Here is a 26,555-nt window from a genome sequence, read left to right on the forward strand (position 1 = left end):
CTGGAGTGAGTTGACCAGAACTGAGCACAGTACACCGAGTGGGGCCTGGCCAGGGTCCTATTTAGCTGCAACATTACCTCTCAGCTCTTAAACTCAATCCCACAGTTGATGAAGGCCAATGCACCATACGCCTTCTTAACCACAGGATCAACCTGTGCAGCAGCCTTAAGTGTCCTATGGACTCGGACCCCAAGATCCCTCTGATCCTCCACACTGCCAAGAGTCTTGCCATCATATTTGACCTACCAAAATGAACCACTTTACACTTATCTGGGTTGAACTCCATCAGCCACTTCTCAGCCCAGTTTTTCATCCTATCAGTGTCCGGCTGTAACCTCTGACAGACCTCCACAGTATTCAGAACACCCCCAACCTTTGTGTCATCAGCAGATTTACTAACCCATCCCTCCACTTCTTCATCCAGGTCATTTATCAAAATCACAAAGAGAAGGGGTTCCAGAACAGATCCCTGAGGCACACCACTGGTCACTGACCTCCATGCAGAATATGACCCCTCTACAACCACTCTTTGCTTTCTGTGGGCAAGCCAGTTCTGGATCCACAAAGCAATGCCCCTTGGATCCCATGCCTCCTTACTTTCTCAATAAGCTTTGCATGGGGTACCTTATCAAATGCCTTCCTGAAATCCATATACACTACATCTACTGCTCTACCTTCATCAATGCGTTTAGTCATATCCTCAAAAAATTCGATCAGGCTCATAAGACACAATATGCCTTTGACAAAGCCATGCTGACTGTTCCTAATCATATTATACCTCTCCAAATATTCAAATCCTCCAAATCCTGCCTCTCAGGGTCTTTTCCATCAGCTTACCAACCACTGAAGTAAGACTCACTGGTCTATAATTTCCTGGGCTATCTGTACTCCCTTTCTTGAATAAGGGAACAACATCTGCAACACTCCAATCCTCTAGAACCTCTGTCGTCCCCATTGATGATGCAAAGATCATCACCAGAGGCTCAGCAATCTCTTTCCTCGCCTCCCATATTAGCCTGGGGTACATCTCATCTGGTCCCAGATACTTATCCAACTTGATGCTTTTCAAAAGCTCCGGCACATCCTATTTCTTAATATCTACATGCTCAAGCTTTTCAATTGGCTGGAAGTCATCCCTACAATTGCCAAGATCCTTTTCCGCAGTGAATACTGAAGCAAAGTATTCTTTAAGTACCTCTGCTATCTCCTCTGGTTCCATACACACTTTTCCACTGTCACACTTGATTGGTGCTATTCTCTCACGTCTTATCCTCTTGCTCTTCACATACTTGTAGAATGCCTTGGGCTCGCCAAGGCCTTCTCATGGTCCTTTCTGGCTCTGCTAATTTTATTCTTAAGCTCCTTCCTGCTAGCCTTATAATCTTCTAGATCTCTATCATTACCTAGTGTTTTGAGTCTTGTTTGTGATTGGTCTACTGCACTGCGAAGTCTGTTGCTGGGATGCCTACCCTGAAGAAGTTTAAAATCTTCCCTTGTACTTTTTTCCATGGATGCTGCCTGGCCTGTTTTCCTCCAGAATTTTGTGTCTGTTTCTTGGATTTGTAGTATTTGCAGATTTTCACTTCTTTGTGAAAGAGATCAGAGCGGTATTTTTTCAGACGTAGACGATCGGTGTTTACAGCGAGCTGCAAGAGGAAGTGGTTATGGGTCGGTACAATTGTAAAGACATTTGGATAGTTACATTGATTCAAGTCTCAAGGGGGATTCAAAATTATTTTATTGTCATTCTTCAATACACAAGTGTGAAGGAGAACAAAATGATCGTAACTCCGGATCAAATAGCGTATTAAATTTGCATAAAAAACACAATAAAAAAACAAAAAGGAAAACACAGTAAATATAAAAGCAATCCTGTAATACATAATGTACATACAACTGAGTGTGGCCACATATACACTAGATTAGTTTATGTACATAGATAGATTGTTCGTTCATTATGTGCCATGTCATATGATGTGAGCGATCATGGTCTTTCTGTAACCATGATTGTTCTTGGCAAATATTTCTACTGAAGTGGTTTCTCCATTGCCTTCTAGGCAGTGTCTTTACCAGACGGGTGAACCCAGCCATTGTCAATACACTTCAGAGATTGTCAGTCCGTTCAGATGTGGCCCAAGGGCAGAGAGAGAGAGACACTGACGCGCGTCGATAGTTCACAGAATTTAATCTGAGCAGGGTTTTAAGGAAAAAGAATACAATAAACACTAGGCCAACCAGTGCCATTAACTAAAACTCTCAAATGGAAAACTAGAAGCCAACACCAGGGCTGAAAGGAATAACTGAATATAAAATGAATACTGCTAGTCTTCAGCGTCAGTTGACTCAACAGTCGCTTTCTCAGGCAAGGCCGATAACAAGCTGGCACCATATCGTGGCTTTGCTTTGCTCGAGTCTCTATAAGTGCTACAACGAAAAGAAGGGAGTTAAATACCACCATAATGAAATAATAATTAACTAACACATGCATATTCACAAGCACGATTGCCAAATCTGCTGCGCTGTCAGGTCAGTGGTTGTGAAATTGTCTGCCTGGCGTCAGTGGTCGCATAACTGACCATCAACCATACGTTCCCATGGCTTCACGTGACCATGACTTGGGGGCCTAAGCAGGGCCCACACCTTCACCCAAGGGTAACCTGCAGGCTAGCTGATGGAAGGAGCACATTACACCTCTCTTAGAGATGTATCTCCACTCTGCAATCTTATTGACTGTATGTGCATAAAGTGATGCTGGGTGCAGGAGTATCTGTACATAAGGTGACAGAAAATGTCAAAGTGACTCTTGTCAAAAGGAACTGTTCTAGCTAGCAGCATGTAAGTACTGTTACGTAAACACAGAAGTGATTGTCAGTGTAGCTATGAGGAGTAGAGTGTAGGTGCATGGGGTACGAAGGGTGCTGAGGGGCTGTGGAACAGAGTAGCTAATGCATGTGTAGTGGTGGCGAGGTGGGTTAGTGATGGAGATGTTGCTCAGCCTGATGGCTTGGGGGGTGTAACTATTTTAGAGTCTGTGATTCTGGTGTGGATATTGCATAGCCTCCTCCCTGATAAGAGTGGAGGTGAGCAGGGTAGGTGGGATTCTTCATGGCATTGCTGGCCTTATTCTGGTTCCTTTCTGCATATATGTCGTTGATGGTTCTTCGGCTGGTGTTGGTGATGGGCTGGACAATTAAGGAAGGCTTAGAGTTGTATCGGCCAAACGGAAGAAAATGGGACGAGTTGAAACAGACGTCGTCAATGTGGATGAGTTGGGCCGAAGATCCTAATGCTCTGAGTTAAAATGGAGCTTGCCCTTCCCTGTCTCTCCTCCCTGCTCTCCACAAAACGCAGTGAGTTCGGACATTGAAGCCCAGCTTTTGGGGAGGGAAGAGGCTCGGGTTTGAAAGGCCCTCTCACTCCCCTGGTCTGTGCATTCACTAACAGCTGTTATAGATATCTGGAACTATTGCAACACATTCACTGTGGTCATGAGGCTTGGCAACACGCGACTTGCTAACAGCAAGCTCAAGGGTCCCGAATTGGGTTAAGTCACAGAAGGCCATTCGGCCCACCGTGCTGATGATCACGATTCCGGTCCTACACTGAATCCCCGCATCTTCTCATCAACTTCCCCACTCCCCCCAGCCACAATTCCACCACTCTCCCACACGCCAAATGTAATAAATTACTGGGGCCAGTTAACAGCTCCCCGATCCATGTGCTTTTGGGATGTTGAGTCACAGGGAGAATGTGAAGGCATTTTGGTTCAAGGGGATGTTGAGGCACAGGCAGAAAATGAAGACATTTTGGTTAAAGCAGAAATGAGTGTGGCAAAGTGTTTGACCTAAACTTGTTTGGAAGAGGAGAGAGATGGGAAGCAACAAACTCTAGCACCTGATGGAAGTGGGGAAGAATCACCTTCCAGTGGTTGCCAGGTTCAGGGGCAGGAGCAGTTGGGTAGCTGCCCACATTTGTTCTAATTACAGGGATCAGGATCGAACCCAGATCAACGGCGCCGTAGGGCAGCAGGTGTACCAGCTGTGCCACTTTGCTGCCCCGCATTCGAGCAGAATCAGCTGGGGTGATACTCTGTGTGTTTGGGGTGTGTGGTGATGAACCCCGTCCCCTTCCTACTGTTTTCTCTATTTCCCCAGGATGAAGCTCATCATGGAGGCAGAGGCGGAGGCCGAGTCCATACGGGTAAGCTACGCGCTGGAAATGGCACACTCCTCCCCACCCCACCCTGCTGCACATTCCGGTAAATAGAACATAGAAATCTACAGCACATACTTTATACTTTATTGTCGCCAAACAATTGATACTAGAATGTACAATCATCACAGCAATATTTGATTCTGCACTTCCCGCTCCCTGGATTACAAATCGATAGTAAATATTAAAAATTTAAATTATAAATCATAAATAGAAAATAGAAAAATGGAAAGTAAGGTAGTGCAAAAAAACCGATAGGCAGGTCCGGATATTTGGAGGGTACGGCCCAGATCTGGGTCAGGATCTGTTCAGCAGTCTTACCACAGTTGGAAAGAAGCTGTTCCCAAATCTGGCCGTATGAGTCTTCATGCTCCTGAGCCTTCTCCCGGAGGGAAGAGGGGTGAAAAGTGTGTTGGCTGGGTGGCACTTCGACCCACAATATTGTGCTGACCATGTAACCTACTCTAGAAACTGCCTAGAATTTCCCTAACGCATAACCACCTAGTTTTCTAAGGTTTAAAGACCCAATTGTATCCACTTCCACCACCACTGCTGGCGATGTATTCCACCCATCCACCACCCTCTGTGTTTTGAAAAAAAAACTTGCCCCTGACTTCCCCTGGATACCTATTTCCAATCACCTTAAAACTATGCCCCCTCGTGCTAGCCATTTCAGTCCTGGGAAAAAAGCCTCTGGCTATCCACACAATCAATGCCTCTCATCATCTTATATACCTCTGTCAGGTCACCAAGGAGAAAAGGCCAAGCACACTCAACCTATTCTCATAAGGTACGCTCTCCAAACCAGGAAACATCCTTGTAAGTCTCCTCTGTACTCTGTCTCTAGTATCCACATCCTTCCTGTAGTGAGGTGACCAGAGCTGAACACAGTACTCCAAATGGGGTCTGATCAGGGTCCTATATAGCTGTAACATTACCTCGCGGCTCTTAAATGAATGCCAACACACCATACGTCTTCTTAACGACACTGTCAACCACTGGCAACTTGGAAGAGAACTGGAGAAGCTAAGAGAACACTTCCAACCTGGAGTGGTTGATAACGAGGAGGTTGATTCCTGCAGGAGGCAGGAATCGGAGGTGATAGAGGATTGCAGGGTTGGAGGAGGTTGGAGTTGGTAAATGAAATGGGCCCTTTGGCCGATCGTGTCCATGCTGACCCTTTTTACCTATCTGAAATTTTGCTCACATTAGGACTACATTCTTGCATGCCTTTCCTATTTATGCCTATCTAAGACATAGAATAGTACAGCACAGTACAGGCCCTTAGGCCCACAATGTTGTGCCGACCCTCAAACCCTGCATCCCATATAAGCCCCACCTTAAATTCCTCCATATACCTGTCTAGTAGTCTCTTAAACTTCAATAGTGTATCTGCCTCCACCACTGACTCAGGCAGTGCATTCCACGCACCAACCACTCTCTGAGTAAAAAACCTTCCTGTAATATCCCCCTTGAACTTCCCACCCCTTACCTTAAAGCCACGTCATCTTGTATTGAGCAGTGGTGCCCTGGGGAAGAGGCGCTGGCTATCCACTCTATCTATTCCTCTTATTATCTTGTACACCTCTATCATGTCTCCTCTCATCCTCCTTCTCTCCAAGGAGTAAAGCCCTAGCTCCCTTAATCTCTGATCATAAATGCATACTCTCTAAGCCAGGCAGCGTCCTGGTAAATCCCCTCTGTACCCTTTCCAATGCTTCTACATCCTTCCTATAGTGAGGCGACCAGAACTGGACACAGTACTCCAAGTGTGGCCTAACTGGAGTTTTATAGAGCTGCATCATTACATCGCGACTCTTAAACCCTATCCCTCGACTTATGAATGCTAACACCCCATAAGCTTTCTTAACTACCCTATCCACCTGTGAGGCAACTTTCAGGGATCTGTGGACATGTACCCCCAGATCCCTCTGCTCCTCCACACTACCAAGTATCCTGCCATTTACTTTGTATTCTGCCTTGTAGTTTGTCCTTCCAAAGTGTACCACCTCACACTTCTCCGGGTTGAACTCCATCTGCCACCTCTCAGCCCATTTCTGCATCCTATCAATGTCTCTCTGCTATCTTTGACAATCCTCTACACTATCTACAACACCACCAACCTTTGTGTCGTCTGCAAGCTCGCCAACCCACCCTTCTATCCCCACATCCAGGTCGTCAATAAAAATCACGAAAAGGTCCCAGAACAGAGCCTTGTGGGACACCACTAGTCACAATCCTCCAATCCTAATATACTCCCTCCACCACCACCCTCTGCCTTCTGCAGGCAAGCCAATTCTGAATCCACCTGGCCAAACATCCTTGGATTCCATGCCTTCTGACTTTCTCAATAAGCCTACCGTGTGGAACCTTGTCAAATGCCTTACTAAAATCCATATAGATCCCATCCACTGCACTACCCTCATCCATATGCCTGGTCACCTCCTCAAAGAACTCTATCAGGCTTGTTAGACACGATCTGCCCTTCACAAAGCCATGTTGACTGTCCCTGATCAGACCATGATTCTCTAAATGCCCAGAGATCCTATCTCTAAGAATCTTTTCCAACAGCTTTCCCACCACAGACGTAAGGCTCACTGGTCTATAATTACCCAGACTATCCCTACTACCTTTTTTGAACAAGGGGGCAACATTCGCCTCCCTCCAATCCTCCGGTACCATTCCCGTGGACAACAAGGACATAAAAATCCTAGCCAGAGGCTCAGCAATCTCTTCCCTCGCCTCGTGGAGCAGCCTGGGGAATATTCCATTAGGCCCCGGGGACTTATCTGTCCTGAAGTATTTTAACAACTCCCAACACCTCCTCTCCCTTAATATCAACATTCTCCGGAACTTCAACCTCACTCATATTGTCCTCACCATCATCAAGTACCCTCTCATTGGTGAATACCGAAGAGAAGTATTCATTGAGGACATCGCTCACTTCCACAGCCTCCAGGCACATCTTCCCACCTTTATCTCTAATTGGTCCTACCTTCACTCCTGTCATCCTTTTTTTCTTCACATATTTGAAGAATGCCTTGGGGTTTTCCTTTACCCTACTCGCCAAGGCCTTCTCATGCCCCCTTCTTGCTCTTCTCAGCCCCTTCTTAAGCTGCTTTCTTGCTTCCCTATATTCCTCAATAGACCCATCTGATCCTTGCTTCCTAAACCTCATGTATGCTGCCTTCTTCCACCTGACTAGATTTTCCACCTCACTTGTCACCCATGGTTCCTTCACCCTACCATTCTTTATCTTCCTCACTGGGACAAATTTATCCCTTAACTCCTGCGAGAGATCTCTAAACATCGACCACATGTCCATAGTACATTTCCCTGCAAAAACATCATCCCAATTCACACCCGCAAGTTCTAGCCTTATAGCCTCATAATTTGCCCTTTCCCAATTGAAAATGTTCCTGTCCTCTCTGATTCTATCCTTTTCCATGATAATGCTAAAGGCCAGGGAGCGGTGGTCACTGTTCACCAGATGCTCACCCACTGAGAGATCTGTGACCTGAGCCGGTTCATTACCTAGTACTAGATCTAGTATGGCAATCCCCCTAGTCAGCCTGTCCACATACCGTGACAGGAATCCGTCCTGGACACACTTAACAAACTCTGCCCCATCTAAACCCTTGGAACTAATCAGGTGCCAATCAATATTAGGGAAGTTAAAGTCACCCATGATAACAACCCTGTTATTTTTGCACCTTTCCAAAATCTGCCTCCCAATCTGCTCCTCTGTATCTCTGCTGCTACCAGGGGGCCTATCGAATACCCCGAATAGAGTAACTGCTCCCTTCCTGTTCCTGACTTCCACCCATACTGACTCAAAAGAGGATCCTGGTACATTACCCATCCTTTCTGTAGCTGTAATAGTATCCCTGACCAGTAATGCCACCCCTCCTGCCCTTTTTCTGCCCTCTCTATCCCTTTTAAAGCACTGAAATCCAGGAATATTGAGAATCCATTCCTGCCCTGGTGCCAGCCAAATCTCTGTAATGGCCACTACATCATAATTCCATGTATGTATCCAAGCTCTCAGTTCACAACTTCCTCTGGGTGCATTACTGCCCTCTGTAAATGATTACTTACCCACCTCCCCTCTTAAGTCTACTTCCTTCCACCTTAAACTGATGTCTTTCCTGCATAGCAGGGAACTTTGTACACTGCACTTTCATGTGCTGGGGGAGAGACTCGGCTAGTTCAGGAGAGGTCCATGTAGAAGAAGCTTTGGCTCTTGAGTCAGAGAGCCTGGGTGGTAGGTGGTTGGCAGAAGTGTGAGAGTCCGGGTGGTGGGTGGTTGGCAGAAGTGTGAGAGTCCGGGTGGTGGGTGGTTGATGAAAGTGTGAGAGTCCGGGTGGTAGGTGGTTGGCAGAAGTGTGAGAGTCCGGGTGGTGGGTGGTTGGCAGAAGTGTGAGAGTCCGGGTGGTGGATGGTTGGCAGAAGTGTGAGAGTCCGGGTGGTAGGTGGTTGGCAGAAGTGTGAGAGTCCGGGTGGTGGATGGTTGGCAGAAGTGTGAGAGTCCGGGTGGTGGGTGGTTGGCAGAAGTGTGAGAGTCCGGGTGGTGGGTGGTTGGCAGAAGTGTGAGAGTCCGGGTGGTAGGTGGTTGGCAGAAGTGTGAGAGTCTGGGTGGTGGGTGGTTGGCGAAAGTGTGAGAGTCCGGGTGGTGAGTGGTTGGCAGAAGTGTGAGAGTCCGGGTGGTGGGTGGTTGGTTGGTGAAAGTGTGAGAGTCCGGGTGGTGGGTGGTTGGCGAAAGTGTGAGAGTCCGGGTGGTGGGTGGTTGGTGAAAGTGTGAGAGTCCGGGTGGTGGATGGTTGGCAGAAGTGTGAGTCCGGGTGGTAGTTGGTTGGCAGAAGTGTGAGAGTCCGGGTGGTGGGTGGTTGGCAGAAGTGTGAGAGTCCGGGTGGTGGGTGGTTGAAGAAAGTGTGAGAGTCCGGGTGGTGGGTGGTTGGCAGAAGTGTGAGAGTCCGGGTGGTGGGTGGTTGGCAGAAGTGTGAGAGTCCGGGTGGTGGGTGGTTGGCAGAAGTGTGAGAGTCCGGGTGGTGGGTGGTTGGCAGAAGTGTGAGAGTCCGGGTGGTGGGTGGTTGGCGAAAGTGTGATAGTCGGAGAATCCGGGTGGTGAACAGAAGGGTTGCTGGAGGTACAACCACAGTGGGAGCTTCTTTCGGACCTGTAGCTGACTCTGTGACCCACCTCTTCCATCTCTTACCCAGGTGAAGGGAGAGGCAGAAGCCTTTGCGATTCATGCCAAGGCCAAAGCTGAGGCCGAGCAGATGATCAAGAAAGCAGAGGCTTTCAATGAGTACAAGGACGCTGCCATGGTTGACATGATGCTGGAAAAGCTGCCCCAGGTAAGAGCCCGAATCTAAACCCGGTCCCGATCTGTGTGCTGGGCAGGTGTAAAGCTGGAACCAGGGAATCCGTCCACTGACACCTGTCACTGCCCAGACGGCTCCTGAAATTCATCATTTGTAGTAGGAGGAAAACACACACAAAGTGCTGGATGTACTCAGCAGGTCAGGCAGCATCTATGGAGGGGAATGCAAAGTTCACCTTTTGTGCTGAAACCCTTCATCAGGACTGGAAGGAAAGGGGGACAGAAGCCAAGAATAAAGATTCATGTTTGTCAGTCATGTGTACATCAAAATATGCAGTAAAATCCTACGTTTTTGTTAATGACCTATGCTCCTGAGTGTGTGCTGGGGGCAGCCCGTAACTGTCGCCGCATATTCCGGTGCCAAAGTAGCACATCCACAGTGCTCAGCAGAATGGCACGGAGCACAACAAGCAACAAATGGAGACTGGTGGTTGTCCATTGTGTCCAACGATGACAGCAACCTGTGCAGGAGAGTTTTCAATGTGAAAAAGCTGTTGCACTTGTGCATTTCCACACTCTTGTCCTCAGAGGTCCGAGTCCAGTGGGACAGGCAAGCGTCCCAAATTGGGGTCTTACTTGGTTGCAGTGGATGAACATGATGTGTTCTGTGTCTTGTCATGCCCTCTGCTGTCCACGGAGCAGTCCAGTACAGCATTTCTGGCTGTTGGATCTCACCGTAGATCGTACCTGCCCTGTCTACTGGAGCTCACTTCACATGCTGGGACAGGCAGGTCCCTAACTCATTGGGTTATGAGGTCACCAGCTACCCTCACCTGGTTTAGCTCACCTGTCAAAGTAGTGTACCGCGAAGTGGCTGTCGTCACAGGCCAAAAGCTACTTGAAGCCACAGGTGAACCAAAGCTGAGTGAGCTGCCCCAGATTGGACATCACTAGCCCTTTCACCAGAGGTGGAGACCCTCCTTGGACATCCCATACAAGCAACAAATAACAACAAAAACAAACCCTCCCACTCACACATATACACTGTCCTTGAAACCCACGACCAGCCTCCAGTAAACACAAACCCTGGCCGACAGACACCGGGCTTTGACCTCCCCAGCAGACTGAGAGATTCACAGACTTTGCTCTGGCCATTGAGCCAGATTAACAGGGTGGGGGAGAGGGAGAAGCATGGGGGTGGGGTTGGTGAATGAGAGTATGATGGCTTGTTCTGGGCCTGTAACTCATGGCATAAAGAGAAGGAGGTGCGAAACCGGGGAAGGTGATGGGTAGATCATGATGGAGGGGAAGTAGAAGAGAAAGGAAGAAAGGGCCACTTTCCCCACACCTGGCCACCTATCACCTCTCAGCTTGTAATCCTCCCCCTCCCCTACCACTTTACTGGCTTCTGCCCCCTTCTCTCCCAGTCCTGATGAAAGGTCTCAGCCCAAAATGTCAACTGTTTATCCCCCTCCATAGATGCTGCCTGACTTGCTGACTTACTCCAACATTCTTTTGTGCATTACGGCCTCTGCAAAATTTCTTGTCTTTTGGTTTGTAGCAGGAGGTGCCAGTGTTATTAACTCAGCTGGCAACACTGAAGACTGACCTGCCCTTTTCATCCCATTCCCTCCCTCTCAAATTCCAATAAATTGCAACATCCCCCAACCCTTAACCATTTATTTCAAATGTTCCTATTGCTGCCCTCTGCTCTCTTGCCCAGCGGACCTTGAAGTCTGTGGCTGTCCGAGTCTCTTGCCTCCACCAAGTGCGGTGCATTCCAGTCCCAATATTCAACAGAGGTGCCAGTGCTGCCCATGGAGAATGCACCATCTCTCCAAAGTGAGATCAGCTGTTAACATATCAAGTCGAATCCCTTCCATTCCCAACATACAGTACTATGTAAAAGTTTTAAATACACATATATATATCTAGGGTGTCTAAGACTTTTGTACAGTGCTGTATATTGGTTCAAATAAGAAGGTAGTTGGGTGTTTTTTTGAAACAGAAATAAGTGTATTTAGCTTTGTATTAGCTCAGCAGTATGAAGTATTATTTGTTAACTGGAAAGACATAAGATACAGTACTGTGCAAATGTCTTAGGCACCCTAGTTATACATATGAGCCTAGCTATATAATTTTTAGTAATATTCACGGGGAGAGGGGTATTTGAGGCCGATGTTCTTGCTGCGTTTTGTGTGGGGGGAGGGTTGTTTGGGGGTTGATAATAGTGTTGCTGTTCTCTTTTCTGCGGGGTTAAGGGTGGGTTTTGTGTTTCTCTCTAAACTGGCTTCCCATGGTTTTTCTTGATTTCATGGCTACCTGGAGAAGACAAATCTCAGAGTTGTATACGACATGCATACATTGATAATAAATAAACCTTTGCACCTTTAAGACTTTTGCACAGTTCTGTACATTTGTGGGTTGGATCAGCAAAATCAGTCTACAAAAGGTTCTCTAGTCACTTGTACAAAGGACAGCACAGAAACAGGCCCTTCAGCCCACAATGTGTGTGCTAAATAAGATGCTAAACTAACCTTGAACAACACCCCTCTAAGGAGCACCAGACCATTATCTCCCACACCATCAGCAACCTTACCAATTCTGGGAGTCTCCCGTCCACTGCCACCGTCCTCATAGTTCCCTTACCCCGCATATCCCGTTTCTACCTCCAAGCCAATATCCACAAACCTGACTGTCCAAGTAGATGCATTGTTTCTGCTTGCTCCTGCCCCACTGAACTTCTGTCTGTTTTATCCCCCTGGCTCAGTCCCTTCCTCCCTACATGCATGACACATCACACGCTCTCCATCTTTGGGCTCCCTGGCCCCGAATGTCTCATTTTCATCCCCAATCAGGAGGGCCTTAAAGCTCGCTCCTTCTTTTTGGACAATTGACCCAGCATTTCCCCTTCACCACCACTCTCCTCCATCTGGCAGAACTGTTCCTCACCCTCACGAATTTCTCCCTCAGCTGCTCTCACTTCCTCCAAACCAAAAGTGTAGCCATGGACACTCGCGTGAGTCCCAGCTATGCCGCCTTTTCATCAGCTAAGTGGAACAGTCCATGTTCCAAACCTACACTGACATCAATCCCCAACTCCTCCTACACTACATTAATGGCTGCTTCCTGTATCCATGCTGAGCTTGTCAATTTCATCAACTTTGCCTCCAGCTTCCACCCTGCCATGAAATTTATTTGGTCCATTTCTTGTTCCTCTCTCCACTTCCTCGATCTCTTTGTCTCCATCTCTGGAGACAGTCTACCTGCTAATATCTTTTTATTAACCCACTGGCTGTCACAGCTTTCTGCACTGTACCTCTTCCCACTCTGTCACTTGTAAAAATGCCATCCATTTTTCTCACTTTCTCCATCTCAGCCGCATCTGCTCTCAGGATGAGGCTTTTCATTCCGGAACAACTGAGATATTGTCCGCCTTCAAAGAAAGGGGCTTCCCTTCCTCCACCATCAATGCTGCCCTCACCCTCTTCCATTTCGTGCACATCTGCACTCACCACTGCAGCAGGGATAGGGTTCCACTTGACCTCACCTACCACCCTGCTAGCCTCCACATTCAGCACATAATTTTCTGTAACTTCTGCCATTTCCAACGGTACCCCACCACAAAGCTCATCATTACCCCGCCCCCACCAACTTTATGCTTCCTGCAGGGATTACTCCCTACACAACTGCACTCATTCCTCTCAGTGATCTCGCTCCTGGCACTTATCCTTGCAAGCGGAACAAGGGAACAAGTACCAACCTGCCCCTGCACGTCCTCCCTCACTACCATTCAGTCCTTCCGGTGAGGCGACACTTCACCTGCGAGTCAAGTACTGTATCTGGTGCTCCCAGTGTGGCCTCCTGTATATTGCTGAGACCCAACGTAGAGCAGGAGACCGCTTTGTCGAGCACATTCCCTCCATACACCATGAATAGCGACATTTCCCTGTGGCCACCCATTTCAATTCTGCTTCCCATTCCTTTCTGACATGTCAGTCCATGGCCTCCTCTGCTTCAACAATGAAGCCATACTCGGGTTGGAGAAGCAACATCTTATATTCTGTCTGGGTAGCCACCAACTTGATGGCATGAACTTTGATTTCTTGAACTACCAGTAATTTCCCTCCCCCTCCTGTCCTTCACCATTCCCCATTCCTGTTGTCTGCTTGCACCATTAAACCATTTCCCCATTCCAGGCACCCACCATTCTCTCTGTTTTAAAGGAAACTTGCCCCACATGTCCTTTAAATTTAAACACGAAATTCTGTGAATGCTGGAAATCCAGACTTAACACTCAGTACTGGAGGAACTCAGGAGATCAGGCAGCATCTATGCCAAGGAATAAACAGTCAATGTTTCGTGCTGAGACCTTTCATCAGGTTCTTACTTCATTTCCCTACCCCCATTCCAACTACCTACCTTCCCCCTCACCTGGCTTCACCTGTCACCTGCCAGCTTGAACTCCTTTTCCTCCCTCATCTTCTTATTCTGGCTTCTTCCACCTTCCTTTCCCGATGAAGAGTCTTGGCCTGAAACTGTTTATACCTCTTCATAGATGCTGCCTGCCCTGCTGAGTTGTTTCAGTATTTTGTTTGTGTTACTCTAAACTTTCCCCCGTCACCATAATCTAGATGAAGTGGCAGAATATCTGTGCACAGATCTAACACGGAGTAAAATGACCTTAACCAGGTAATCTCCGACTGATGGTCAAAAGTCAGTGTTGGTCAGGGCACTACTGGCATTGTGTCCACCAACCATAGAGATGGCGGTTCAGCCCACAATTTGCAATCTGATCTGAAAGGTGCTGTCTCTACCAGTGCAGCCCATCGGCATTGCTGCCTTCCAAGAACAGCATCTCACCTGTGGAGATGCCACCAGAATTTGAGTGTTCTGGGTAAAACCGTCTTGAGGTGTGAGCGTTTCCCAGTGAGCTTGATTGCCACAGGTGGTGTTAGGCATGAAGAGCTCACTTTACCCACTGTCGCTTTTCCAGGTGGCAGCAGAGATCAGCCAGCCCTTCTCAAAGGTCAAGAAGATCACCATGGTGAGCAGTGGCAGCGGAGAGGTGGGTGCCTCCAAGATGAGCGGCGAGGTTCTTGATATCATGACCAGGCTTCCCGAGACCATCGAGAAACTTACTGGAGTCAACATTTCCCAGGTAAGAAGTTTTGGAGGGCTAGGAGCATAAGAGGTGGGGGTGAGGTTTACACACTGTTCTCTACCGCTCTGGGACTGGGTGGGGCAGTGGGTCGCACACTGTTCTCTCTCCCTTTGGGACTGTGGGTCACACATTGTGCTCTCCCTCTCTGGGACTGGGTGAGGCAGTGGATCACACACTGTCCTTCCCCCTCACCCCACCCCCGCAATGAAATTGTCGTGCATGTGTATGAGGAGCTAGTTTAAATTATGTATTTTAACGACAAGCCATTGTTATTATCCATTTCAATACTTCATTCACTGTTTCCTCTGCTAATTCCCACTGAAACTCGCAACAGGGCAAAGCAAAGATATGCCAGGATAATATTTCTTGGGATAGTACAGCCAGGTAACCTGTAACAGTCCCATATAAAAGTTAAGAGTTGAACAACTATTATTTAAAAATGATTAAGCAGATCGGAAGAAGAGTGTTTAGGATTATCAGCGAAGTGAGGGACCTTGCAGAAGTTTCTTGACCAAGGGTGGTGGAAACGTGGAGCATGATACCGTAAGGTGTGAATGGAACTATTGCTGAAGGTACTCATTTAGTACAGGAGAGAAAGAGAGAGAAAGTCAAAGTCAGTTTCTTATCAAAGTATGTATATGCCACCATATACCACTGACATTATCTTGTAGGCACTTACTGAGAAATAAGGAAAATGCAATAGAATGAATGAAAAACTGTACATTAATCCCAGCAGACAGCCAGTGTGCAAAAGTAGACAAACTGTGAAATTGAAAGTGTCTGTAGGCTGTGTAGTTTTTTATGAACCAGTATTAATAGATATAGTACTGTTAAGTAACTGAATGTTCAAGATTTCATGTTATATCAGAGGGATAGGAAGGTAGGCAGAGCAGGTGGTGTGGCTCTGCTGGTAAAGAATGGCATCAAATTAGTAGAAAGATGTGACATAGGATTGGAAGATATTGAATCCTTGTGGGTTGAGTTAAGAAACTGCAAGGGTAAAAGGACCCTGATGGCAGTTATATACAGGCCTCCCAACAGTAGCTGGCATGTGGACCTTAAATTACAACAGGAAATAGAAAAGGCGCATCAAAAGAGCAACGTTATGATAGTCATGGCAGATTTTAACATGCAGGTCGATTAGGAATATCAGGTTGGTAATGGATCTCAGGATAGTGAGTTTGTTGAATGAATACAAGATGGCTTTTTAGAGCAGTTTGTTGTTGAGCCTACTACGGCATCAGCTAAACCGGATTGGGTGTTATATCATAACCGGAGGCGATTAGGGAACTTAAGGTAAAAGAACCCTTAGGAGACAGTGATCACAATATGATTGAGTTCAACTTGAAATTTGATAGGGAGAAAATAAAGTCTGACATAGTACTATTTCAGTGGACTAAAGGAAATTACAGTGGTATGAGAGAGGAGTTGGCCAAAGTAAATTGGAAGGAGATGCTGGCAGGGATGACAGCAGAGCAGCAATGGTGTGAATTTCTGGGAGAATGAGGAAGGTGCAGGACAGATATATTGCAAAAACAAAGAAATACTCAATTAGCAAAATAATGCAACCATGGCTGACAAGGGAAGTCAAAGCTATTGTAAAAGCAAAAGAGAAGGCATACAGCAAAGCAGAAATTAGTTGGAGGATGGAGTGTATGGGAAGCTTTTAAACTCTACGAAGAGTAACCAAAAGAATCATTCAGAGGGAAAAGGTGAAATATGAAATCAAGCTAACAAACAATATCAAAGTGGATAGTAAAAGCTTTTTGAGGTATGTAAAACAATAAAAGAGAGATGAAAGTGGATATAGGACTGCTAGAGAATGAAGCTGCAGAAATAATTACAGGAGCCAAGGAGATGGTGAATGAACCAAATGAGTATTCTGCATCAGTTTTCACCGTGGAAGACACTTGCACTGTGCTAGATGTTGTAGTGTGTGAAGGAAGAGAAGTGAGTGCAGTTACTGTTACAAGAGAGAAGGTGCTCAAAAAACTGCAAGACCTAGAGGTAGATCAGCCACCCAGACCAGATGAACTGCACCCTAGGGTTCTGAAAGAGACTGTGGAGGCATTAGCAATGATCTTTCAAAAATAGTTGGATTCTAGCATGGTGCCAGAGGACTGGAAAATTGCAAATTCACTCCACTTTTTAAGAAAGGAGGAAGGCATCAGAAAGTAAATTGTAGACCAGTTTGCCTGACTTCAGTGGTTGGGAAGATGTTGGAGTCAGTTGTTAAGGAGAAGGTGGTGGAGTACTTGGTGACACAGGACAAGATAGGACAAAGACAGCATGGTTTCCTTAAGGGAAAATCTTGCCCGATGAACCTGTTGGATTACAAGTAGGATAGATAAAGAAGATGTAGTAGATGTTGTATATTTGGACTTTCAGCAGGCCTTTGACAAGGTGCCACACGTGAGGCTGCTTACCAGGTTAAGAGTCCATGATCTTACAGGAAGTTACTAACATGGTTAAACCATTGGCTGATTGGTAGGAGGCAGTAAGTGGGAATAAACAGATCCTTGTCTGGTTGGCTACCAGTGACTCGTGGTGTTCTGCAGGGGTCGGTGTTGGGACCGCTTCTTTTTACACTGTAAATCAATGAATTAGAGGATGGAATTTGTTGCTAAGTTTGCAGATGATACAAATATTGTTGGAGGGGTAGGTAGTGTTGAGGAAACAGGTGGGCTGCTGAAGGACTTAGACAGATTAGGAGAATGGGCAAGAAAGTGGCAAATGAAATATAATGTTGGAAAATACATGGTCATGCACTTTGGTAGCAGAAATAAATGTGCAGGCTATTTTCTAAATGGGCAGAAATTCCAAAAATCTGAGATGAAAAGGGACTTTGGAATCCTTGTACAGAACATCCCAAAGGTTAACTTGCAGGTTGAGCTGGTGGTGAGGAAGGCAAGTACAATATACAAGAGCAGGGATGTGATGCTGAGGCTTTATAAGGCAGTAGTGAGGACTCATCTTGAATATTGTGAACAATTTTGGGCTCCTCATTGAAGAAAAGATGTGTTGGCATGGAGAGGGTCCGGAGGCTGTTCACAAGGTTGATTCCAGGAATGAAAGGGTTATCATACGAGGAATATTTGATAGCTCTGGGTCTGTACTCACTGGAATTTAGAAGGATGAGGGAGGATCTCATTGAAACCTTTTCAATGTTGAAAGGCCTGGAGGGAGTAGATGTGAAAAGGATGTTGCCCATGGTAGAGGAGTCTAGGACAAGAGGGCACAGCCTCAGGATAAAGGGGCATTCATTTAAAACAGAGCTTTGGAGTAATTTCTTTAACAAGAGGGTGGTGAATTTGTGGAATTTGTTAACACAGGCAACTGTGGAGGACAGAACGTTAGTATATTTAAGGCAGAGATTGATAGGGTCTTGATTGGGGTTGAGGAGGGGGAGAAAAGGATCAGCTATGATTGAATGGTGGAGCAGACTCGATGGGCCAAATGGCCTGATACTGCTCCTATGTCTTTTGGCCGTATATACACATATATACAGACACAATCTTTCAGGGTGGTGCTTATGATAGGTGGCAATGTTTTGCAGACAGCTTAGAGAAGGGAGGCTTTGAATAAGTATGAGAGGAAGTTTAGGTGGCTTGTGTCTGCTCTTTGTAAAACTATTCTCGTTATCCCCACTCTTTTCCCATGCACAGGGAGCCATGAGACCTGTCCGGATGTCGTAACCATCAGATGAGCCAAGGAGGATATTGTGAGCGAGTAGGTGTTGGAGCGTCCTATCTACGTCATTAATCCCCGTGCCACTGTCTAGTCTGCATGTCTTCTTCATGTCGCCTTGTACCACTGGTTTCAGTTGTCACGATAGTGAACAATCAAAGAGCAGAGACACATCTGTATCATATTCCCTCTGGAGAAGTAGGAGCACGGGTCTGCCATTTGCCCCTTGAGCCTTTTTCTCCATCCAGTTGGATCACAGCTGGTCTGGTCTGGGCTCGGCGCATCTAATCTTTGAAATCCAGTCCTCAGTAGCCCTTCCCTCCAAGGAGCTATCTCAGCTCTGGATATATTTTAATAATTCAGCCCAGCATCTCACTGTGCAGAGAGCTGCAATGAAAATCTAAATAAAAGACCTGCAGATGCAGGAAGGATGAAATTAAATCAGAAAATGTTGGAAACACTCAACAGGTTGGGCAGCAACTGGGGAGAAGCAGCACTAGCGTTTCAGGTCGAGCAGACTTTGTCAGAATTTGAAAAGAGAGCTTGCTATGGAAAGAGGTGTGTTTTGCCTTGCTATAACTGCAAGGATAGTCGGGGAGGGATGGATAGGACAAAGGAAATAACTCCAAATGTGTGAGGCCAGAGTTGTCAGAAGGATAAGCAATGAATAAGGCCATCAGGTTAGTGGGTTGTTGGAGGATAGTTGGTGAGGGCAAATATTATCCTTTATTCATCATAGTTGCATAATGAGGGCAGTTGGTCAAGATGATCTCATTTACAATTTATCTCCGTGGCAGCCCTGGCCTCTCTCAATCTCAATCCTCCCTTTGTCCCTGCCATTCCTCCCCATCCCTCCCTGTAACTTGACTCTAACTTAGTTTTACTTCCTCTGTTCCATTTCCAACATGACCAGAAACATTAAGTCTGTTTCTCTTTGTACAGGTGCTGCCTGACCCATCCTGTGTTTCTAGCATTTTCTGTTTTATTAGGAAAATTCAAGATTCCTATCTCTGAGAGAAGAAATTCCCTCTTGCCTGTGCCTTAATTCATCTCTCTTAAATTATTTCCCTGGTTCTAGATTATCTCGGTATCTTGCCCTTCTGAGCCTCCATTAGGGCATAAATGATTCACTGAGATCACCTCATTTTTTTTCTGGACTTCTGTGCGTTCAGGTCCTATGTGCTGAATGAAAACCACCTCTTCATCCCAGGAATCAGCCTGGGACAACCTTCTCCCAAGTGCCTCCTGTGTAGATTTTTCCACACTAGCTTACCAGATGAAAGATGCACACGAGTGTAGCTTCTCCCATAGTTGCAACTCAGCTTTTCCCTCCTGTTAAGCTCCATCCCTGGTCCAGTTCTGTAGGTCAATGTAATCCGGTTGTAAATCTTGAGCCTAATGTGGAAGTTCAGATCTGTTCATGCTGTTACATTCTCCCCAGGATTGTAACTGGAATCACAGCGTAGAAAACTGCACCAGGTCTGTAAAGACCCGTGTCCCTGGCCTCTGTCACCACCACTTCCTAAGCACGTTTCAATGAAAGTTGGGTACAAAATACCGTTTTAACTTGTTTGACTGGAGAGGTTTGAATCAAGTGCTGGTTTAGCTGTAAATTCTCTGTTTTGAAAAGAGTATGATCACCATTTGATATCTTAAGGCCCCAAAGGAGTCCAGGCCTGGCCCCTCTCTTAAAGTTGGTGGTGGGAGAGTGACCCAGTGGGGAGGGGAGACAGTTTCCTCTGCCACCATCAGTTTAATTTTCTGTCAGCTCTGCCCTCTATTGGCAAGTCACTGTCACGCCTCCTTTCTGACGGAGCAGCCTTTAAATCTGGTCCCAAGTTGTCATCCTCTTCGCCACATCATTCTTTTTCAAACCTGCAGCCCTGCGTGTGGAGAAATCTGGAACTTACTGAAGACATTCTTTCTAAGTGCCTCGTTTCTGACAGGTTCTAGGTAGAACTCTTTAGTCCCCATCTAAGCTCTCCTGACTTGAAACGACCTTGCTACTCCTCTCATCTTATTGTGTGTAGGCTTCAGGTTCCTTTGTTGCCTGATCCTTTCTCATGGAATGCTTGAAGGAATTTTATAATGAAATCTAACTTATCTAAGTTCTCTCCCAAGTGCTCTCAGAGTTCAGTGATGTGGTTACTCTGCACTCTTTTTTTCCCCAGAAGTAAACTTTATTCATCATATATATATTATATATACAGTAAATATAATCAATCAGGGTGTCATTCTGTGTCTTCATTCTGCTATACATTGAGCATATTATACATTTTGTTTCCAAATATATGTATTTTATCTGTCATTATATACACTGGAAATGCAATTGGTGCATCAAATCAATACAATCTCTTAGAACATTATAACACAGTTCTGGCCTTTTGGCCCACAATGTTGTGTCGATCTTTTAATCTACTCCAAGATCAATCGATCCCTTCTCTCCCATGTAGTCCTCCATTTTTTTTGTCATTTGTGTACCTATCTGAGTGATTCTTAAATGCTCCTGATGCATCTGGGTCTACCTACCACCTGGCAGGGCAGGGCATTCCACCCAGCCACCACTGTCATTGTAACGAACATTCCCCCTATCAATGTTCCCTCTAATTTGTAATGACCACTGCGTAAAAATCCCGTGCTGTGCAATTTTTTTGCCCAATGACAACAACAAGTGCGCACTGAAAAATTTCTTCAATAAAAACAATATAAATAAGCCGGTTGTAAAATCTGCAAAAATATCATTGCACACTCCACGTTGTCAGACCGCCCGCATCAGAAACCAGAAAAGGAAGTGTGATTGTGTACGATTATGAAAATACTTAATATGCCAATGAGGCAGAGAGTGACAAACTTTTGAGCGCTGTTTAAATTCCTTTCTGCGCTACAAGCAAAAGATGTGTACACGTGTACACGTGCACACCTTAGCGGGAACATTGCCCCTTATACTTTCCACCGATCACCTTCAAACTGTCCTCCCGCTCTCGTATTAGCCATTTCTGCCCTAGGAACGCCACTCCTGTTTCCTCCTCAACTCAGTACACCCATGAAGTATTCGAGGGGCTGTTACACAGGACCCAGCCCAGTGGTAGCAGGACCACAGACTGTGCTCTTTCCCCGCAGAGCATTAGTGTGTTTCATAGCACATTCTCCTGCACCTCAGGATGTGCCAGTAAGCAGCATTCCCCTACGGACATCTCCAGACACTGGAAGATGAGCATGATTCAGACCAAGCAAAGTGTGTCTTTCAGCAAGTTGGATGACCTTCCAGTAGAAGCTGACGTTTATCACAACATGCATCTTGATTTTCTCATTTTATTGCAAAAATTAAACTTTATTTGTGAAAATGTGATCAGGAAATAAGGTACGGCCATTACATCACAAACACAGAGATTTTACAGATGCCAGAAATCCAGAGTAACTCTAATAAAATGCCTGAAGAGGTCAGCAGGTCAGGCAGCATCTAAGGAGGGGAACAAACGATTGACACTTCATCAGGACTGTACAGGGAGGGGGAAGAAGCTGGAATACGAAGGTGGGAGAGGAGAAGGAGTACACGCTAGAAGGTGATAAGTGAAGCCGGGTGAGGGGGAAGGAAGGTGGGAGGGGGCTGGTGATGAATGTGAAGCAGGGTGAAATCAGTACATAGCTAAAGAAGGAAGCTGGTAGGAGAGGAGAGTGGACCTTGGGAGCAAGTGAAGGAGGAGGGGCACCAGAGTGAGATGATAGACTGATAAAGAGACAAGAGGGGAGTCATGATGAATGGCAGAAGAGAAAGGGGAGATGGAAAATACCAGAGGTAGCGAAATTCATTTTCATCCTGTCAGGCTGGAGGCTACCTAGATGGAAGGAGGTGTTGCTCCTCCAACCTGAGAGTTGCCTTATCGTGGCAGTAGAGGAGGCCATGGTCAAAATGGGGATTGAAAACAAAATGGTTGGCCACTGGGAAATCCTTGCCTGTTGTGGCGGATGGAGCATAAGCGCACGATAAAGCAGTTCTACAATCTACATCGGGTGTCATCGATGTAGAGGAGGTTGCTCGAGATATAGTCAGTACATTCGTTGTGTCATCAAATCAATACATTTCTATGCAGGGCACACCAGTGCCACTCAAGCCAAGTCACTTTTTATTGTCATTTCGATCATAACTGCTGGTACAGTACACAGTAAAGACAAGACAACGTTTTTCAGGACCATGGTGCTACATGAAACAACACAAAAACTATACCAGACTACAGACCTACCCAGGACTGCATAAAGTGCACAAAATATACAGACATTACAATGAATAATAAACAGGACAATAGGCACTGTAGAAGGCAGTAGGTTGGTGTAAGTCCAGGCTCTGGGTATTGAGTCTGATGGCTTGGGGGAAGAAACTGTTAAATAGTCTGGTCATGAGAGCCTGAATGCTTTGGTGCCTTTTGCCAGATGGCAGGAGGGAGAAGAGTTTGTATGAGGGGTGCGTGGGGTCCTTCATAATGCTGTTTGCTTTGTGGATGCAACCTGTGGTGTAAATGTCTGTAATGGCGGGAACAGAGACCCCGATGATCTTCTCAGCTGACCTCACTATCCGCTGCAGGGTCTTGCGATCGGAGATGGTGCAATTTCCGAACCAGGCAGTGATGCAGCTGCTCAGGATGCTCTCAATACAAGTAGAGACGCTACTGGGCTTTCTCTGCTATGGAGCTGGTGTTGAGGGACCAGGTGAGAATCTCCGCCAGATGAACACCAAGAAATTCGGTGCTCTTAACGATCTCTACGGAGGAGTCTTCGATATTCAGCGGAGAGTGGTTGCTCCGTGTCCTGAAGTCAACAACCAACTCTTGTTTTGTTCACATTCAGAGACAAGTTGTTGGCTCTGCATCAGTCCATTAGCTGCCTCACCTCCTCTCTGTATGGTGACTCTCGTGGCCTCTTTAGACAGTACACAGGTAGAATGTTTGAGAATCACGGACCCCACCCCGCAGTGTCCAATGGCAGCAGGACCCTGGACTGTGCTTCTACCTGCTGGAGCCACATGGGTTGGCGTATTAATTGGTGGAATTAACCCCTTCCCTGATACAAACTCCACCTCTCAAACTGCAACGCCCCACAGGGACTTAAGTGTTGACTGCACCAAGCCCCAGTGTGTCTCCAAGCAAGGATCCCGGACATCTTTTTGCGGTTTGATGGGTGGAGTTTGTATCGGGGAAGGGGCTAACTCCACCAATTAATAAGCCAACCCGTGCTGCTCCGGAAGGTGGGTGGAAACTGGAGCACCCAGGGGAAAAGCCGCGCAGTTACAGGAACAACCTATAAAGTCCAAACTCAGCGCCAGAGGTCGGGATCGGGCCTGTGTCACTGGAACTGTGAGGCAACAGCCGTGTCAATGTACTGCCCACTTCCCCGAAATCCAAGGTGTGGAAAATTTTTTCTCCTCCAGCTCTTTACCCCTCCCACACACATGGCTTCACCTATCACCTTCTACCTAGTCCTCTCTTACCTCTGCCCCCTCCCCCTGGCATCTTCCCCCTTTCTTTCCAGTCCTGCAGAAAGGTCTCGGCCCCAAACTTCAACTGTTTATTCATTTCCAAAGATACTGCCTGACCTGCCGATTTCCTCCAGCATTTTATGCGGTTGTATGTCTCCATTTTCTGAACCCCTTGCAGTAAAACCCATTGACTAATTTGCATTTCTAATTGTGCTCCACTCGCCCTGGCTATTGGGTGGCATGTTGGGCGCAGGTATTAAAAGCTGCTTCCTCACAGTGCCAGAGACAAGGGATCAATCCGGACCCCTGCCGGTATGGAGTTGGCACGTGCACCATGTCACCATGTGATTCGGGCTCCCCCTGGGTCCTCCGGTTTCCTGTCACATCCCAATGACATGCGGGCCGGTAAGTTAATCAGGCACCGTAAATTTGCTTCTCATCTGTGAGCAAGTGGAATCTAAGGAATTCATGGTAATGTGGGAAGATTTTTTAAAAATTAAATGGTTAAACAGGTAGATGATGTGATGTCTTCTTCTTCTTGTGTTGTTTTATGGTGGTTGGCAAACCAGCTTTTCGGTGCATTACCGCCACCTGTTAGACTTGTGGTGTTCCAACCAAACGTGTCCTGGAGTACTCTGCTCTGGACAATCTAGTTCAGCCTGCAGATCTCTATTTGCATCACTCTGTAGTTGCAATTCCTCGTGAATGCTTAATACACTCATTAGATAGTAGTGCCTCAAACTGCTATTCTTCCCTAATTTTGTCACATGGTTTTCATGTAGTTGCATTACCTCAATTACATTGATTTCATCTGCATCATTTGTAAGACTAAACTCTTCTCGTTAAAGAATCTTAATGATTGCACGCATAACTTTTAAAATTGCTGTTTTTCAAGTCTATCTACTTTTTTTCAGGTTTTCCTTTTCTTGGATCGTAGCCTGCAGCTGTTTACTGAGATCTCGGAGTTCTTCTTCATTTGTTTCCATGTTTTCATTTTATAATCTGAATGTAGATAATTCACTTTGCAACAAATTCCTTTTCCTTTTGTATCCTTCTAATAAGTTCCTCCATTTTCCAATCTCTCTTCCAACTCACAGTTGTTCTTGTTGAGTACTTTTGTTTGTTGTTGGAATTCTGCATATTTACCCTGGGTTTCAACCATGTTTCTTGTATACATAAAATCTGAGGTTTTTCCTTAAGTTCTGATACACATTTCTTAAATTCTCGACCATTTGCGATAAATATACTGCCATTAAGATTCCATCTCCCCTGCCTGGGAACTGTTGGTTTCTCCATTCAGCATTTCTTCCCATCTAATCCCTGTAATACCAAGATATTTTTCTACAGACTTGACTATATTTTTAATTTTTTCAGTTCTTTTGCTTGTTTGTGCTGAAAAGTTAATTGCATCTACCATAAACAGTACGAAATCCTTTCTACTTATTAGTGTATCCTTATTTTCCATATTATACAGCCCTCACAATTCACCAGTTTATTATTCCCTGTATTTGTTTGCTTGATAGCCTTTTTTTCAGCAAATTCTTTCACTGCCTCTGCATAACTGATCCCTTGAGTTATTTATACATATTGTATCTCAGCTGCCTTCTTGCTATAAAAGCACCCTCGATAAGCTGCACTGTGTTCCTCAGCACAATTGCAGCATTTCAGCCGAACTCCCATCTCACATTTCCCGTATTCATGTTCTCCAGGGCATCTCCCACATCTTTGTTTTCCTTTGCAGACCGTCACAATGTGCCCGAATTTCTGGCATTTATAGCATCTTAAAGGTGGTGGTATATGTATTCTAACTGCATAACACATATACCCCAAATAAACGTTAGTCGGCAGTCTCTGTTCATCAAATTTAATCATTACCAATAGACTATCATACTTTTTCCCGTTTCATGTAACCTTCAAACGTTTGGCCTTAATAATTTTTGCTCCTTTTATGTTCTGTTTAGTCTCATCCAGAGTAGCTTTTGTTGGTATCCCTGAAATAACTCCTGTGGTCCACCTTCTGTTGTTGGGCATTGAGTATTGTACTTTTTTGCCATCTATTTTATTTAATCTTATCAATTTGCCTTGCTGAGCACTATCCCAACAAATCACTAATAGTGATCCATTTCGTAAAATCTTTGCTCTTTTGATCTCGCCTATAAATTTGTTGAATATCTTCGTCAAATGAGTCCAGTTCCAATCACCAAAAGATGCCCCGTCTTCGCTCAGTTTTATAATTGTTTTAATCTTATCTTCTTTCCATTGTTTTGCTGTCCTATTTTGATCATCCGCTGACTCCTCAAAGTTTGACATCTCATACCTCTGTTTTCTTACCACAAGTAGGTGTTCTACCACAAAACACACCTTTCCCTCCCCCTACCTAACTCTCCACTTTTCACAGGGCTCACTCCCCTCTGTGATTCCCTTGTCCGTTTGTCCTTCCCCACTAATCTCCCTCCTAGCATTTATTCCTGCAGGTGACCTGCACATTCACCTGCCCCATCGCCTCCTTTCAGGGCCCCAAATAATCCTTCCAGGTGAGGCAACACTTCACCTGCGAATCTACTGGGGTTGTCTGTTGTATCTGGTACTCCCTATGTGGCCTCCTCTACACTGCTGAGATATGTTGTATCTTGTGGGACCACCTTGTCGAGCACCTCTGCTCTTATCACCAAAAGTGGAGTTTCCCGGTAGCCAACCAT

General features: G+C 45.9%; 1 protein-coding gene across 2 annotated transcripts in view; it reads left to right on the forward strand.

Moving 5' to 3' along the window:
* Nucleotides 1–20,609, forward strand: part of LOC134346641 (flotillin-1-like) — a 74,346-nt gene extending 53,737 nt beyond the window's left edge. For both annotated transcript variants that reach the window (XM_063048118.1, XM_063048119.1), the window contains 4 exons: nt 4,155–4,200; nt 9,432–9,569; nt 14,532–14,696; nt 18,365–20,609. In XM_063048118.1, the coding sequence (XP_062904188.1) occupies nt 4,155–4,200; nt 9,432–9,569; nt 14,532–14,696; nt 18,365–18,394 (379 nt within the window). In that variant the 3' untranslated portion in view covers nt 18,395–20,609. The remainder of the gene's footprint in view (nt 1–4,154; nt 4,201–9,431; nt 9,570–14,531; nt 14,697–18,364) is intronic.
* Nucleotides 20,610–26,555: the final 5,946 nt, after the last annotated feature.

Source organism: Mobula hypostoma, chromosome 5 (assembly GCF_963921235.1).
Source record: "Mobula hypostoma chromosome 5, sMobHyp1.1, whole genome shotgun sequence".
NCBI lineage: Eukaryota > Metazoa > Chordata > Chondrichthyes > Myliobatiformes > Myliobatidae > Mobula > Mobula hypostoma.